General features: G+C 44.8%; 1 protein-coding gene across 1 annotated transcript; it reads right to left on the bottom strand.

Annotated features, from left to right (window-relative positions):
- Positions 1-13,671: 13,671 nt before the first annotated feature.
- Positions 13,672-18,093, bottom strand: LOC132397685 (uncharacterized). Its single transcript, XM_059976454.1, has 2 exons — positions 17,424-18,093; positions 13,672-16,168 (listed from the first exon to the last, which is right to left on the bottom strand). Exons 1-2 carry the CDS (start codon positions 17,889-17,891, stop codon positions 13,880-13,882), a joined length of 2,757 nt encoding a protein of 918 aa, XP_059832437.1. The 5' UTR covers positions 17,892-18,093; the 3' UTR covers positions 13,672-13,879.
- Positions 18,094-18,629: the final 536 nt, after the last annotated feature.

Raw genomic sequence — 18,629 nt, 5'->3', positions numbered from 1 at the left:
GGAGATTTCAACATGCAGGTGAACTGGGAGAATCAGGTAGGTGCTGGACCCCAGGATAGGGAGTTTGTGGAGTGTCTAAGGGATGTATTTTTGGAACAGCTTGTGCTTGAGCCAACCAGGAACGAGGCTATTTTGGACTTGGTGATGTGTAATGAACAGGAATTGATAAGTGATCTTGAAGTAAAGGAGCCATTAGGAAGTAGTGATCATAACATGATAAGTTTTTATCTACAATTTGAGAGGGATAGGGGCAGATCAGAGGTGTCAGTGTTGCAATTAAATAAAGGAGACTACGGAGCCATGAGGGAAGAGCTGGCCAAAGTTAAATGGGCGGATGCCCTGGCAGGAAAGACAGTGGATCAGCAGTGGCAGATATTCTTGGGCATAATACAAAAGATGCAAATGCAGTTCATTCCAATGAGAAGGAAGGATTCAAAGAGGGGGAAGGGGCCACAGTGGTTGACAAAGGAAGTCAGAGATTGTATAGCATTAAAGAAAAAGAAGTATGACAGGGCTAAGATGAGTGGGAATACAGATGATTGGGAAAGTTTTAAGGAACAGCAGATCTTAACTAAAAAAGCAATACGGAGAGAAAAAATCAGGTATGAGCTCAGTCTAGCCAGGAATATAAAAGGGGATAGCAAAAGCTTTTTTAGCTATGTGAAGAGAAAGAAGATAGTTAAGAACAATGTTGGCCCCTTGAAGAATGAATTGGGAGAAATTGTTATGGGAAACAGGGAAATGGCAACAGAATTTAATGCATACTTTAGATCTGTCTTCACCAGGGAGGACACAAGCAATCTCCCAGATGTATGGATGGGCCAGGGTCATAAGATATCAGAGGAATTGAGACAGATTGACATTAGGAAAGAAACTGTGATGAGTAGATTGGTAGGACTGAAGGCTAATAAATCCCCGGGTCCAGATGGTCTGCATCCGAGGGTTCTAAAAGAGGTGGCTCAGGAAATTGCGGATGCATTGGTAATCATTTTCCAATGTTCCTTAGATTCAGGATCAGTTCCTGAAGATTGGAGAGTGGCTAATGTTGTCCCACTTTTCAAGAAGGGAGGGAAGGAGAAAACGGAGAACTATCGCCCTGTTAGCCTAACGTCAGTCATGGGGAAGATGCTTGAGTCCATTATTAAGGACGAAATAGTGGCACATCTAGATGGCAGAAATAGGATTAGGCCGAGCCAGCATGGATTTACCAAGGGCAAATCATGCTTGACTAATCTGTTGGAGTTTTTTGAGGGTGTAACAAGGATGTTAGACGAGGGTAAGCCAGTAGATGTTGTGTACCTAGATTTTCAGAAGGCATTCGATAAGGTGCCACATAGGAGATTGGTGAGTAAAATCAGAGCTCATGGCATTGGGGGCAGGGTTTCAACATGGATAGAAAACTGGTTGGCGGATAGAAAGCAAAGGGTAGCAGTGAATGGGTGTTTCTCAGACTGGCTGGAGGTGACTAGTGGGGTACCACAGGGCTCTGTATTGGGACCACAACTCTTTACGATTTATGTCAGTGATTTAGATGAGGGCATTGAAAACTATATCAGCAAGTTTGCTGAAGATACTAAACTGGGTGGCAGTGTGACATGCGAAGAGGACGTTAGGAGAATACAGGGAGACTTGGATAGGCTGAGTGAGTGGGCAGATACTTGGCAGATGTCATTCAATGTGAATAAATGTGAAGTTATCCACGTTGGAAGCAGGAACAAGAGGGCAGAGTATTGTCTGAACGGTGTCGAGTTAGGTAAGGGAGAAATGCAAAGAGACCTAGGAGTCCTAGTTCACCAGTCAATGAAGGTGAATGAGCAAGTGCAACAGGCAGTGAAGAGGGCAAATGGAATGTTGGCCTTTGTTACAAGGGGAATTGAATACAAGAGCAAGGATGTTCTTTTGCATTTGTGCAGGGCCCTGGTGAGACCACACCTGGAATATTGTGTACAGTTTTGGTCTCCAGGTTTAAGGAAGGACATTCTGGCAATTGAGGAAGTGCAGCGTAGATTCACTAGGTTGATTCCTGGGATGGCAGGGCAGTCTTACGCAGAGAGATTGGAGAGATTGGACTTGTACACGCTGGAATTGAGGAGATTGAGAGGGGATCTGATTGAAACGTTTAAGATTAAAGGATTTGATAGGATTGAGGCAGGAAATATGTTCCAGATGTTGGGAGAGTCCAGTACCAGAGGGCATGGATTGAGAATAAGAGGTCAGTTATTTAAAACAGAGTTGAGGAAGAGCTTCTTCTCCCAGAGAGTTGTGGAGGTGTGGAATGCACTGCCTCGGAAGACGGTGGAGGCCAATTCTCTGGATGCTTTCAAGAAGGAGCTAGATAGATATCTGATGGATAGGGGAATCAAGGGATATGGGGACAAGGCAGGGACTGGGTATTGATAGTGAATGATCAGCCATGATCTCAGGATGGCGGTGCAGACTCGAGGGGCCGAATGGTCTACTTCTGCACCTATTGTCTATTGTCTATTAATATTTGTTTCGGTATTTACCAAGGAAAAAGACAGAGGACCAGGAGATCAGTGCTCAGTATATAAATATGTTGGGGCATTTAAAAGTTGAGGAGGAGGAAGTGTTGGGCCTTCTATGGAGTATTAAGGCGGACAGGTCCCCAGGGCCTGATAGAATTTACCCCAGGTTATTCTAGGAGGCAAGAGACAAGATTGCTGGGCCCTTGACCAGTATCTTTAGTCGTAGCTGAGGTCCCAGAGGACTGGCAAGTGAATAATGTTGCACCTCTATTCAAGAAGGGAACAAGGGATAATCCTGGGAACTATAGATGTCAGTTGTAGGAAAATTGCTGGAGAAAATTCTTAGGGATAGGACATATGAACATTTGGAGACCCATGGTCTAGTTACAAGAACCAGCATGGCTTCGTGTGTGGCTGAGTGTGCCTCACAAACTTGATTGAGTTTCTTGATAAGGTGATGAGGGAGATTGATGAGGGTAGGGCAGTGGACGTTGTCCACATGGACTTTAGTAAGGCATTTGACAAAGTCCCTCATGGGGAGCTAATCCAGAAGATCGAGATGCATGCGATCCATAGCAAATTGGCTGTTTAGGTTCAGGACTGGCTTGCACATAGCAGACTGAAAGTAGTGGTTGAACGGATGTATTTGAGCTGGAGTCTATAATTAATGTAGTTCTGCAGGGATCTGTACTGGGACCTCTACTGTTTGTGATATATATAAATGACTTGGATAGAAATGAAGATGGGTGGATTAGTAAATTTGTGGATAGTCTAGAAAACTGACCAAGAATACAGCACAATATAGATCAGTTGCAGATATGGACTGAAAATGGCAGATGGAGTTTAACCCAGATAAATGTGAGGTGCTGCTCCTCGGTAGGGCAAATGCGAGGAGAGAGTACACTGTTAAGGGCAAGATCCTCAACAGTGTTGCTGAGCAGAGAGATCTTGGGATCCAAATTCATAGCTCTTTGCAAGTGGCTACCCAGGTTGATAAGGTGGTTAAGAAGGCTTGTGGAATGTTTGTTTTATTAGTCAAGGCATTGATTTGAAAAACCAGGAGGATATGTTGCAACTTTATAAGACTCTGGTTAGGCCATATCTGAAGTATTGCATACAGTTCTAGTAGCCCCACTATAGGAAGGATGTCTAAGCTTGGATTTACCAGGATGTTTTAGAGGACATGTGTTATCATGAGGGGTTGGATAAACTTGGATTATTTTCTCTAATTTGCTTTTTAGCTGGCTTGGCACAATATTGTGGGACGAGTGCCCTTTTCCTGTGCTTTACTCTTCTATGTTCTGTGGTCTATGTAGATTATAGCTGACCCTGTGCTTAAACTGTATGATGGTATTGCCAAGCCATTGTTGGCCACACGTACTCCAACCTCTATCAAACAGCCTGGGCACTGAGAAATGGAGAAGTGGTATCACAGAGCCCTTTTGACCAACAAAAATTGGTCAAAATTTGACTGTTGAGGAAGGAGTAGGTGGGAGAACACACACCAGTCCTGAATAAGGGGTTCCCAATGGCAAGGTGAGAAGCTTTTGGTTCCTGGCTGTTAGCATCTCAGAGGATCTGAACTGGGCCCAATACATTGTTGCAATCACAAAGAAGGCACACCAGCAGCTCTACTTTGTTAAGGATTTGAGGAGATTTGGCATGTCACAGAAGACTCTTGCAACTTTCTACAGATGCACTGTGTGAGCGTTTCGACTTGCCGCATCACTGCCCTATTTCAAAAGAGGCTACAGACTGTTGTAGGCTCAGGCAGACCCATCATGGGCTCACCCCTCCTCATCAGGGATTTCTTCAAGAGGCAGAGTCTTGAGAAGCTGGTATCCATCAATCATCAAGGTCCCTCACCGTTTGGAAGATGCCCACTTCTTATTACTCCCATTGGAAGAAAGCACAGGAGCCTGAATACCCATTCTCAATGCTTTAGGAGCAGCTTCATCCCCCATTCTTTAAGTAGGTCTTGGACAGCTCTAGCTATCCATCCACCTATTTTTTCCTAATTACTAAGCAAACATCTAATTTGAAAGTTGTGAAACCCATAAATAAGTCTGGGAGGGACCAAACTATTAGAAGGGGAGTGATGTAGGCTTGGTAGTAGGTCTTGATTGTCATTTGGAGCTACAGGAATATTTAATTCTCCCAACTTGACAACTTGGCTCTTTCTGGAACTCTAAGATTCTCTGATTAAGCCAATGCTTCCTGGAATTGCACATCAGAAATTACTCAAATAGATAAAATAATTTTAATAATTCAGATTTCAAAATCTTACCAAATGTAATAATACTAAATTTGGAACTCTTTATGCCTGTGCACAGTTCCTGTAGGCAATAACTTACTTTCAAACTTTCAATATTTTTGTGCCAATTTTTCCCACTGAGTTTGTATGCATGTTTCTATTGAAGCTTTCAGATGTTAACATTATTCTATTCACACACTCACACAAGAGGTAATTATATTTGCTGTAGTTTTCTAACTTCTTAGCAGACACCTCTGTCTTCCAGATCCTTAGCACACACTGCAGAGAGTTTTGGACTTCAAAAAATTCCCTGCCTCTCAGATGAATATTATTGGTAATCTAAATATTCATACCGTTCTTTAAAAGTATGTACTGTACCATCTGAACTGGTAAAACAAGAAACTTCAGAAGATATTGGTGAGCCTATATCAGAAGAACCATTTGTGGTTTTCTAAGCTACTTTACAATATGGAATAAGGTTTTAGAGTTTAATGCAGAACAATGCCAATTGTAATAATTATCATTGGTGAAGTGTTTTACATTTGAGTATTCTTGAATAAGAACGTGGGAGGTTTGATTCTTAAGATTGTGGAGGTATTGGTCTAAGGTGAAAGAAAGGAATTTTAAAGAAGTTTGAGGGAACAGTTCTTCTTCAACACACTTAGTGATTGATTTCTGAAACTTATCGCTTGAGGAGTAGGAGATAGCATTTTCCATACTGTACAGATCTATGATTCTACATCTATATATCTGCATGTGGTTTGTGGTGAAACAAGTTGACATAAATGTTTCTGAGCAAATCAAAAGTAATGCAAAGTGCCAGTGCTTCGGTAGATTAAGCAGCCTGCGTTACTGTGTACAATAAATAGTTCAACACTACAGTGTAATTATACACATTCTTTTGGAAATTCAGAGATCAGCCCTTCAACTCTGTCTCGCTGGATGGTGTCAGTGTTAATATGATGGCTCTCTTTAGGCAAAGTGGTAAGTCGACAAGAAGAAAACAATTGGTATGTGGAACAAATGGTCTGGTAACAACAATTAATATTGTTGCTTCTCAGGCACGTATGTACAGTTGAACAGCATATTGTCAAAGCCACAGTGGTCTCAGCTCGTATCCGTCATGGTGCGCAGAGGCACAGTAGCATAGTGATTAGTGTAACACTTTACAGTGCCAGTAATCAACAATTAGAGTTCAGTTCCTTTCACGGTCTGTAAGGAATTTCCACATTCTCCCTGTGACCATGCAGGTTTCCTCTGGGTGCTCCAGTTTCCTTGCACATTCCAAAAATTTATAGGTTAGGGTTAATAAGTTGCATGCATTCTATGTTGTTGCTGGAAGTGTTGTGACACTTCTGGGCTGCCACCATGAGATATTAGAAAAATAGAGGGCTATGGGTAACCCTAGGTAATTTCTAAAGTAAGTACATGTTCAGCACAGCATTGTGGGCTGAAGGGCCTGTATTGTGCTGTAGGTTTTCTAGCTTTCTGTTTCTATGTTTTTATATTCAGACTGTATTAGTCTTTGAGGCAGAGGATTTCACTGTATGTTTTATGTTTCAATGTACGTGTGACAAATACAACAAATTTTAAAAAATCTTTCAGATCTTTATTCAATGCCTTCGCCTTTATTTCCACCTGCCATTACACCTCCTCCCTCACCATCATCCAGGATCCCAAATGAGGCAGACTTCCACATACAAATTCCCCTGGCATCTTTTATTGCATCCTGTGTTCCCATTGTAGCCTCATCTGCATCAGATGCTAACTGGGCAAGCACTTTGAACATCTTCGGTACGTTTGCTGTGGCTGTCTGGATTTCCCGGTTGCTAGTCATTTTAATGCTGCTTCTCATTCACACAGTAACATGCCTGCCCTTGGCCTCCTCCACTGCCGAGTTGAGGCTGAATACAAACTAGACAACATTTCACGTTCCGCCTGGGCAGCCCACATCCTTGCAGTGTGAACATTGGATTCTCCAGCTTCCATTAACTGATCTCACTCTCTTTGTCTTCCTGATACACCTGGCCCCCATTACCATATCTTGTTCCCCAACTGTCCATCATCCACAGACTCCTCCCACTAGTTCCCTTCCCCTCTGTTCTCTCCACCTCCTACCCTTTATTCCATTCTTCACCTTTCTCTCCTGTCAGATTCCATCATCTTCGTCCCTTTATCATTTCCACCCACCACCATCTAGTTCCAGATGCATTCCCTCTCTCTCTTCACCCATCTGTCTATCACCAACCATCCCCCTGAAATGAATCCACCTATCACCTTCCTCTTCCTTTTTTTACTGGCTTTCTCCATTCTAGTTTTCAGTCCAGATGAAGGGTCTCTATTGGAAATGTCCACTGTCGATTTCTCTTGGTTGATGTTGACTGACCTGCTGAGTTCCTTCAGTGTTTTGTATGTTGCTGAAGATTTCACCTGCAGTATCTTTTATCATTATATGATTGATGTTTTGATACTTAATCTTTTAAAATTTTAGTTAGAGATACAGCATGGTATCTGGCCCTTCTGGCCCAATGAGCCTCTGCTGCACAATTACACTTGTGTGACAAATTAAATTGTACGTCTTTGGAATGTGGTCAGGAACTGGAGCATGTGGAAGAATCCATGCAGTCGTGGGGAGAACATACCAACTCCTTACAGACAGTGGAATTGATCCTGGAAGGAAAAAAAAGGGCACCTAGAGGAAATACATTCATAGAAAAATACAGCACAGGAACAGACCATCTAGTCTGTGGTGAACCATTTAAACTGCCTACTCCTATTGACCTGCACCAGGATCAGAGCCCTCCATAACCCAGCCATCCATGTACCTAACCAAACTTCTCAAACGTTGAAAGCAGGCTAACATGCACCAGTTGCCCTGATAGCTCATTCCACACTCTCACAAGTCTCTGAGTGAAGAAATTTCCCATTATGCTCCCCTTAAACTTTTCACCTTTCACCCTTAACCCATGACCTTTAGTTATAGTCCCACTGAACCTCAGCAGAAAAAGCCTGCTTGCCTTTACCCTACCTAAACCACTCAAAATTTTGTATACCTTTATCAAATCACCCTCAAAGTTCTACATTCCAAGGACTAAGGTCCTAACATGTTGAATCTTTCCTTGTAGCTCAGGTCTCCAATCCTAGTAACATCCTTGTATATTTTCTCTGTACTCTTTGAACCTTACTTACATCTTTCCTGTGGGTAGGTGACCAAAACTGCACACAATACACCAAATTAGGGCTCACCACTGTCTTATACAACTTCAACATCACATCCCGTCTTCTGTACTCAATACTTTGATTTATAAAGGCCAATGTGTCAAAAGCTTTCTTTACGACCTTATCTACTGATGATGCCACTTTTAAAGAATTATGGACCTGTAGTCTCAGATTCCTTTGTTCTTCACCAAGCCTCAGTGCCCTATCGTTCACTATGCAATACCTACCCCGGATGGTCCTACCGAAGTGCAACCACTCCCACTTGTCTGTATTAAAATCCATCTGCCACAGTTAATTTTTCCAGCTGGTCCAGATCCCCCTGCAAGCTCTGATGGTCTTTTTTGCTATTCACTACACTCCCAATCTTGGTGTCACTCACAAATTTGCTGATCTAAACACGTAAACTCTAAGTATACAGAATCCAAGGTCAGAATTGAATCAAAGCTTCTAGAGCTAAAAGGCCATTGTGGTACCTCTTGCACTTGTCAACCTTCTTGCAAACAAGTGTAAGTCATAAAATTGCTTCATGAGCTTCTGAGCCATGGGGAGTCTTCATCTGTTTGGAAGCTTGAGTGAGAATTTCACGCACAATCTGTTTGTGGGCTTCCCATCCTATTCATGTTAACACATGTAGTGCAATGTCTTCCACAGAAGCTAATACAGAGAAACACATTTAAGTGTTGACTGGAGTTTTGTTCCTATGCTGCAGTAAATGGCATGTATATCGCTCTGGTAAGGGTTTCATTGCTAGTGTAATCTTTCTGCAGAAGCAGTGTTTGGGTTACGGTTAGAGGTGCTTTGGAATGTGAGCCATCCAATCCTGGGTTTGGGTGGGAGAGACGCCCCAATCTGACAGATTTGGTGGGGACCGGAATGTGCGTTGCCCCAGACTCGAGCGGCCTGAGGACTGTGGGTCTGTTGGTGTAGAGAGGGAAGGTGGCCAGTGAGGGATAATGAGCCATTTCTAGAGAGGCCTAAGAAAACCAGGGTTTCATGAGGAAAGGTAATTCAAAGGGCTACATAGAGTAATGGATACACAAATAATGTGACAAATACAAAAAAGATATATTTGGTCCTTAATAATCAATGTTTGATAGAACTTTCAAGGGCGTTCTTCACTGCCCTCTATAGTCATTTTTACAGTGTGTGACTATAATAAAATTATTTTTTAATATATTGGTTCTTTAAAAAGTGATTTGCTTTCATTGAATGACATTTAGTGATGTAGATAAATGACAATTCGGAAGGAGTGGTTCTAGACATGTAATGTGAAGACTGGCAAATCACAGAAATGCAAACTTCTGCTACTACTACCATTGCTGTCACTCAGTTCCTCAGATGCTGAGAATCCCAATGTTTCTTTTAATTGAATACTTCCTGTGATTGACCATCATATCATGTATTAAACAGTGTAATTTGATAAGGCTCATTTAAAATATTCTGTTTTCTATAAAATAGAGGCTTGTAAGTAAGAATATTCTTAATGCATTTATGTGGACTTAGATTTTATTGTACAAAGATCATATTGCCAGATTATCTGTGGGATGAATTTAGAAGAGCACTTAACAATGTAAATAGCAGGAATTAACAGCATGATTTAAATTATGCTATGTTTAAAAAGTGATGTTCCCAGAACTTTTTTTTTAAAAAAAGTTCAAAATAATAGATATAAGAATTATACCTTGCTTATTGGACCCTGGAAACTACATGATAATCTATAGTCTTGTTCGAACAACCAGGTTGCAAAATTTGGATGTGTGGTGCCCAGCTGAGATGAAGCTCCATTATGCTTTACAAATAACAGGGACACTATCTTTGTTCAAAATATGCTCAGCATCATACTGGGAAGGTATTAAAGTCTCTGCTCAAAGCATAAAGTGCAAGAAGATTGCAATGTCAATCAGTATGCAAAGTGATGAATTAACCCCTGTACTGCCAAATTGTACCTCAACAATGCATCTAAGTACTGTTACAAACCCCATAACTGGGTCACTTACCAGCAAAGACAGGGAGGTCCGTTGAAGTCTGTTGGTACTATTTTAACAGTATTTATTGATAAAAATACACAAAATAATATCAATGCAAACATACAGATAATATACATCATCAATACTAAATCTAAAAGTGCGGGTATAATAATAATCAATAAGAAATAGCTCTATCGTTGTCTAGGGGATAATGTATTGTCCGATGGAAATATAAAAGTCACTGTTAGTTCGTTCAAGCTGCAGCGTTTTGGTTTGAGAGAAAGACGGGTTAAACTTGCCCAGTCCTTTTATGATGTCAATCCTTCAAGAGTCGTTGGGAGTTGGTTTCCCTGTTGTTAGCTAAAAGCCGTTCTTCCATGGTAAAGGACACCGGTTCCAGGGCAAATGGAACCGAATGAATGTGGCCCCCCCACCGGCTTCCGCTATTACGGGATCGCTAGCATTTCTTCTGGTGCGTCTGAGGGGCTGTTCCCACAGACCCTCTTTTATCCTAACTCACAGGGTCTCGGATGTCAATCAAGTTGAGATGATGCAATCTCTCCACCAACCTCCCCCTCGGTTCATTGCCTGGGGGCTTCGATGCATCGTACAGGATGCAATACACAAGTCCGTCTCCAAGAGACAATAGCTGGTATCAATGGGTCTGCCTTCTTGGAGGCCAGGTCACATTACAATCTTTGTGAATTCTGCATGTCTTTCTCTCATTTCCTGGGTCTCCTGAGCAGACTCAATAGTGATCTTGCGATTCTCACAAAGGAGGGGGCTACCCTGCACCCTTCGGCCCCTCAGAGCTGTGGTACATTCATAACAGTACCATGTATTAACTTTGCATATTTGACCAGGGTTCAGCAGCAGGAAGAAGCCCTTAGCAAACATACGTACTGTAAAGACTTCCATCTAGCTAATCTAGAGGTTAGTTGCTGCTTGATTTCCACAAAATGTGCCTTTGATTCAACAAGTATTTATTTTTTTAAAGGTGTTTATGTGTACAGGGAGTAGTGGGACAAGAGCTAGAAGAACTTCTGGCTTCTACAACTAAGAATTTTCACCCAGGCCTGTGTGTTTTAGTAGCTATGCCTCCAGAAGTACAAAATTGTTGAGAGAATAGTTAAAGGATGCGGAGCAGGGAAGCACATGAGCTCTTGTTAGTAGGCAGTATCCTTCATGGTATTTGAGGAACAATTCTTCCATTTGAAAATCTGCATGAGGTATACACATTCAAGTGAAGACATTCTTGCAGAAATGTGTCTGTTTCATATACTCTTTGAGGTGCTTGAACTCAATGATCTTGTCAGTCCCTTGTTTCCCCCGACCTGGAAAATCTGTTTTAGTGCCAACCATTCTACTTAACAAGAGAATCCTCCTTTGTGATCCTTACTGCAGCTAACATACCCCCAAAAGGCAGATGTTAAAAAAACACTCGATTAATTGAATGCCATGATTAGCGAACAAGAAACAGCCTACCCTGCTGCCTCTCAAATCATAGAGAAGGACTTCAATCAGGCTTATTTGAAATCTCTGCCCAATTATCATCAGCATATCACCCACAGCACCAGGGTCCTCAACACACTTGATCAATGTTACACCACGATTAAGAATGCCTACCTGTCCAAGCCTAGATGACATTCTAGGAAATCTGATTACTTAGCTGTCCTCCTACATGCAGAGTCTAACGAGTAAGGATTATAATTCTGATTGTATTTCATGACTCAATTTATACTTCACTTTTTTTGCTCAGTCTTCAAGTGTAATTTTAACACTAGCAGAGTTTTGAAAAAGTTTAAAGTCACACTTCCACTAATAAATACAATGATGGACAACTGAACACAGTATAGAACACATTTATTAATTAGGAATGTAATCAGCTCCCACTTTAAGATAAACACAAGAGAACCTACAGATGCTAGAAATCCAAAGCAACACACACAATGCTGGAGGAACTCAGAGGGCAGGCAGCATCTATGGAAAAGTGTAAACAGTTGACACTTTGGGCCGAGACCCTTCGACAGGACTGAAAAAGAAGGGGATGCAGTCAGAATAAGAATCCCCAGATGCTGCCTGGCTGACTGATGTTCCTCCAGCATTTTGCGTGTGTTGCCTCCCATTTTAAGATGCATATTTTTCAGAACAATTTGGACAAAAAACTCCAAATAAAGCAGAAATGGATGAGGAATTTAGTTAAGCTGTTTTGTCCAAGTGTTAGAAGCATTTCTGGTCTCTATTGTACTGTGTTAAGGCAATAGTTAAAACAAAAATGTTGTAAAATAGTTGTTAAGAAGCAAATATTATAGATGAAGTGACATACATTGTGCATGTACTTCAGGCATTGAGCAAGGAAACAATTTGATGTTTCAGTGAATCCCAGATTACTATTTGATAAATGTTCTTTTCCACTGTTCTATTCAAGCTGGATTAATATCAAAATATGAATTTTACATTATTCCCTTTCTAACAGATGTTATCCTTGTGTGAAAAAAAATCACCGAACCTTGATTGATCAAGTACCTTTGAAGAGTATTCTGAATCATTCCAAAAAGGAAGTAACAGAAACAATTTATTAAACTTCCACAATGCTAGATTTCATTTCAGGCATTTAAAAAATTTAATATGTTTTCAAAAAGGAAAAATCCTGTGAAGGCCATCAAAAAGGAACTATAATTTATTTCCAGTTCTGCTGCTTGCCAGATCCATTTATTTTCTGTTGTTGAGCCAATATTTTTCCTCTTATCTGTGCTTCTAGATTTCGTACAGAAAGTATCATAAATGCTCAGTACGTGAGGATTATCTGCTGTCTGCAGAATGTTTTAATGTGTTTATTTCTGTTGCAATTCCTATTCTTCTGCTTGCTCCTTTACAAAGTGAGTGTAAACGTAACGTGGCTGTTGTTCTTTATGAGTCATTAATTTGTATGTAAGGAGTGAAAAGTAAAAGATAATTCTGGGGAATTAAGTTTGTACCCAATAATTTGTTTTAGGTGGCCTCCTAATTAGCTTCCTAGATTGGTTATTATTAGTAAATAAATAGCTGCAAAATAAATGTTTACAAAAAAAAGCCAATCCAAATGTGGGTCTCCTTTACCTCATCACAGCATGCAAATGTTCAATGAAAGAAGCATAAAAACTTAAATCTCCATATTTCACCATGAATCATCAAAGGAAGCATGACTGGTAGATAATTTACTATATTTATTTCTTGTGTTAATCTTCTATTAGTAATGGAATGTTAGATTTCTCTAAGCTTAGACAATAAACATGACTTCATCTTTGAACTCGACTTCTATATTCACGAGGAAGATTCCAGGAATGAAGGGGTTAACACATGAGGAGTGTTTGGCAGCTTTGGGCCTGTGCTCACTGGAATTTAGAAGAATGTAAGGGGATCTCAGTGAAACCTACTGAATGTTGAAAGGACTAGATAGGGTGGATGTGGAGAGGATGTTTCCTATGGTGGGGATATCCAGAACTAGAGGGGACAGCCTTAAATTTGAGGAGCGACACTTTAGAACAGAGATAAGGAAGGATTTTTTTTTTTAGTCAGAGGGTAGTAAATCTGTGGAATGCTCTGCTACAGACTGTGGTGGAAGCCAAGACCATGGGTATATTTAAGGCAGAAGTTGACAGCTTCCTGATTGGTCAGGGCTTCAAAGGATATGGTGAGAATGCAGGTGTATAGGATTGATGCACCATCAATAACTCACTCTGAGACGTAGGCGAGATATCGGCTTTTATTGACTGGAAGAAGGAACCAGGAGTGAGTGTCTATCATACAAGGTCCTGGAGACTGAGGCCGATCTTCAGGCCGCAGGTCTCCTTTATACAGGGGCCTGTGGGAGGAGCCACAGGAGCAGTCAGCAGGGGCGTGTCCCGACAGGCACATAGTTCACCACATTCACCCCCCCTTCGTTTGAAAAAGTCCTCATGTAGCGAAGGTTCTTACAAGTCAAGCCGATCAGGCGGTCGAATCTGTCGCTGCGATCTACGTAGCACCGGCTGTGACCGCATAGGTGCCGGCAACATTGGCGATTGCACAGGGGACGGGGGTTGCACGTGTTCTTGCCCACTAGGCGCCGGTGATCCCTCATGCATGTGCGAGGCGCCTGGTATAAATGCGTACGAAACGCCCGGTATACAAGTGTCGTGAGGAGTCTGTGTAGGGCCTGGTGAGTACGGTGTCACCTCTGGTGCAGGGTTCACAGTTACCGGAGAGCCTTCAGGGTAGTGGTCTGCTGCACCTGCGGGTGCCAGGTCGCGGATGGAGACCGTGTCCTCCCGCCCATCAGGTAAGACCACATAAGCATACTGGGGGTTCGCATGGAGAAGGTGAACCCTCTCCACCAGCGGGGAGTATTTATTGCTCCTCACATGTTTCCGGAGCAGCACTGGCCCCGGGGACGTCAGCCAAACTGGTAGGGTGGTCCCAGTGACAGACTTTCTGGGAAAAGAGAATAGGCGTTCGTGAGGGGTGGCATTGGTGGACGTACATAACAGAGAGCGGATAGAGTGCAGTGCCTCAGGGAGGACCTCCTGCCATCGAGAGACCGGCAACCCTTTGGACTTGAGGGCTAAAAGTGTGGCCTTCCACACTGTGGCATTCTCCCGCTCTACCTGGCCATTACCCCGGGGATTATAACTCGTGGTCCGACTGGTAGCAATGCCCCTAGCTAGCAAGTACTGGCGCAGCTCTTCACTCATAAAGGAGGACCCTCTATCACTGTGGATATAGCAGGGATACCCGAACAGAGTGAAGAGCTGGCGCAGGGCTTTTATGACGGACGTGGCAGTGGTGTCGGGGCAGGGGATGGCAAAGGGGAACCGTGAGAACTCGTCAATAACACTGAGAAAATAGACATTGCGGTCAGTGGAGGGAAGGGGGCCCTTAAAGTCAACACTCAGGCGTTCAAAAGGGCGGGTGGCCTTGACAAGTTGTGCCGTGTCAGGACAGTAGAAGTGCGGTTTGCACTCGGCACAAATTTGGCAGTCCCTGGTCATCGTCCTGATGTCCTCCAGGGAGTACGGCAGGTTCCGAGCTTTCACAAAATGGTAAAATCGGGTGACCCCCGGATGGCAAAGTTGTGCATGAAGGGCGTACAGCTGGTCGAGCTGTGTGCTAGCACATGTTCCCCGGGATAGGGCATCAGGGGGCTCATTGAGTCTGCCAGGCCGGTACAGGATATCATAGGTGTAGGTGGAGAGTTCTATCCTCCACCGCAAAATCTTATCATTTTTGATCTTGCCCCGCTGTTGGTTGCTGAACAGGAACGCAACCGAGCGCTGGTCGGTCAGCACAGTGAATCTTTTGCCAGCAAGATAGTGCCTCCAGTGCCTAACAGCCTCCACTATGGCCTGGGCTTCTTTCTCCACCGCGGAGTGCCGAATTTCAGAGCCTTGGAGGGTGCGAGAAAAGAATGCTACTGGTCTGCCTTCCTGATTAAGGGTAGCAGCCAGAGCGAAATCGGAGGCATCACACTCCACTTGGAAGGGAGCGGTCTCGTCCACTGCATGCATCGTAGCTTTGGCAATGTCCGCTTTAATGCAGTTGAAGGCCGCGCAGGCCTCAGCAGAGAGGGGAAACGAGGTAGACTTGACCAGGGGGCGAGCCTTGTCTGCGTAATGGGGGACCCATTGGGCGTAATAGGAAAAAAACCCCAGGCACCGTCTGAGGGCCTTAAGAGTGGTGGGAAGAGGGAGCTCTAACAGGGGGCGCATACGTTCGGGATCAGGCCCAATAACCCCGTTTTCCACGACATACCCAAGTATAGCAAGGCGGGTGGTACCAAAAACACACTTGTCCCTGTTATAAGTAAGGTTCAGAGCTGCGGCCACTTGGAGAAACCGTTGGAGGTTGGCGTCGTGATCTGGCCTGTCATGACCACAGATGGTGATGTTATCCAGATAGGGAAATGTGGCCTGCAGTTGGTACTGGTCCACCATCCGGTCCATTTCCCTCTGGAAGACAGAGACACCATTCGTGACACCGAAAGGGACGCGCAGGAAGTGATAGAGCCGGCCGCCCGCCTCGAAGGCGGTGTAGGGGCGGTCCTCTGGGCAGATGGGGAGCTGGTGATAAGCGGATTTCAGATCTATTGTCGAGTACACCTTATACTGAGCAATCTGGTTGACCATATCCGCGATGCGGGGTAGGGGGTATGCGTCAAGCTGCGTAAACCTATTGATGGTTTGACTATAGTCCACCACCATCCTATTTTTCTGCCCAGTCCGAACAACAACCACCTGGGCCCTCCAAGGGCTTGTGCTCGGCTCAATGATCCCCTCCCTGAGCAGCCGCTGCACCTCCGACCGAATGAAGGCCCGGTCCCCCGCGCTGTACCTCCTGCTTTTGGTTGCCACAGGTTTACAGTCGGGGGTCAGGTTGGCGAACAGCGGTGGGGGAGGGATCTTGAGAGTGGAGAGGCTGCAAGTGTCGGTAGCGCAGCTGTTGGCCTGGTTCTGGATGGGATGTGTGTGTCCGTGTGTGTGTGTGGTCAGTAGCGGGGTATGTGAAGAAGTCCCACAAAACTGAGGATTCTTGACAGTGAGTGGTGGGAGGGGCCCGTCGTATACCATAGTCACACTTTCGAGATGGCTCTGGAAGTCCAGCCCCAATAGCACAGGTGCACACAGATTAGGCATGACCAGCAGTTCAAAGTCCCGATATACTGTGCCTTGCACCACCAAAGTCGCTACACAACCCGCCCGGATGTCTGCGGACTGCGACCCAGAGGCCAAATGGAACCTCCGACTGACCGGCCGCGTTGCAAGTCCGCAGCGTTGCACTGTGTCCGGGTGAATAAAACTCCCAGTGCTGCCCGTGTCAAACAGGCATCCAGTCCAATGCCCCTCCACCTGGATGTCCATCATGGATCTTGCAAGCTGGTGCGGGGCGCTTTGGTCGAGGGTCACAGTGGCCAGAGTTGGATCGTCGGGGTACCCGGTCAGCATCGGAGGGTCGGGGGCGGGGCATGCTGACGCCGACAAAGATGGCCGCTCACATCCGGGGTACCCGGTCAGCATCCGAGGATCGGGGGCGGGGCATGCTGACGTCGACAAAGATGGCCGCCCACATCCCGGCATGCAAGATGGCGGCCCCCACGTTTCACCCGCAGCGCTGCACTCCGCTCGAGGTTGAGACTTACAGACCTTGGCGAAGTGGCCCCGCTTTCCGCAGCTGGAGCAGGTCGCTTCCCGCGCTGGACAGCGTTGTCGAGGATGTTTCTTTTGGCCACAGAAATAACAAGGCACGAGTTGCTTACGGGCCACAGAAATAACAAGGCACGAGTTGCTTACGGGCCACAGCCGTGGTCTGGGTCGGGGAGCTCGTGGAATGGCGACTGGCGGCGGCGTTGGCGAATTCGCTCCCGGGAGCCGGCGGTGGCGGGGTCTGAGGCATCCACGAAACCGGCGGGGAATCGCGCGACTGGACAGCGTCGGCGTTATGCCGCGCAGCTTCTAGAGCGTTGGCCTTCTCTATCGCCGAGCTTAAGGTAAGATCCGAGTTCTCCAGCAGCCGCTGGCGCATGTACACTGACCTCAGTCCCGTCACAAAGGCGTCTCGCACCAGCAGCTCCGCATGCTGTTCTGCCGTGAGCGTCTTGCAGTCACAAGCTCGGACGAGTGTCTGTAGTGCTCGGAGAAACTCAGCGCACGATTCGCCAGGCCGCTGTTGCCGGGTAGCTAAGCGATGTCTTGCGTAGACGGTGTTCACCGGCCGCAGGTACTGTCGTTTGAGGGCGTCCAGTGCCCCTTCGTAGGTCGGCAGGTCCCGGATAAAGGAGTAAACTTTGGAGGAGACCCTCGAGAGTAGGATTCTGTGCATAACGGCGGGTTCAGTCGCACGAAGCTCCGCCAAGTACGATTGGAAGCATGCAAGCCAGTGTTCAAAAGCGAGAGCCGCGTCAGGGTCTTGAGGGTCCAAATCCAACCGGTCCGGACGCAAAACGGGTTCCATGTTTTAAAACTTCCAGTCAATAAAATTGATGCACCATCAATAACTCACTCTGAGACGTAGGCGAGATATCGGCTTTTATTGACTGGAAGAAGGAACCAGGAGTGAGTGTCTATCATACAAGGTCCTGGAGACTGAGGCCGATCTTCAGGCCGCAGGTCTCCTTTATACAGGGGCCTGTGGGAGGAGCCACAGGAGCAGTCAGCAGGGGCGTGTCCCGACAGGCACATAGTTCACCACAAGGATTGAGTGGGATCTGTGATCAGCCATGATGGAATGGCAGAGCAGACTTGAAGGGCTGAATAGCCTAATTCTGCTCCTACGACTTGTGGATGTGTGTGTGTGTCTGCGTGTGCTAAAACATACCACAGCAACAGTTTCCAAAAATTTCAGTCAAATGGAATTGATTTTGGAAGCAGAATACACTGTACTTATTCCATTATATGGTTGGTTTAGGCCTAGAAAATGATCAAGGGTGAACTCCCACACTTATCTACATATGTCTTCACGTATGTTCTCTCATATACGAGGAGCTCTGAAATACATATAGAGCCCTCAAATTCTCTCAGCTGTTATGGAGAGTCGATTAACAGCAAGTTTGCAGTTTATGCAAACAAGACTTTTGTTCTTCTTACTTCATTTAGAGTTCATTAAGAAAGGTATTAACAATAGTTTAAATCCTGCTAATGTTTTTAGATATTGGAAGTGCCCATTGTGGATCTTCATAGGTTAAAGTCACAG

Source organism: Hypanus sabinus, chromosome 8 (genome assembly GCF_030144855.1).
Source record: "Hypanus sabinus isolate sHypSab1 chromosome 8, sHypSab1.hap1, whole genome shotgun sequence".
Lineage (NCBI taxonomy): Eukaryota > Metazoa > Chordata > Chondrichthyes > Myliobatiformes > Dasyatidae > Hypanus > Hypanus sabinus.
This window is presented reverse-complemented; position numbering and strand designations above follow the sequence as displayed.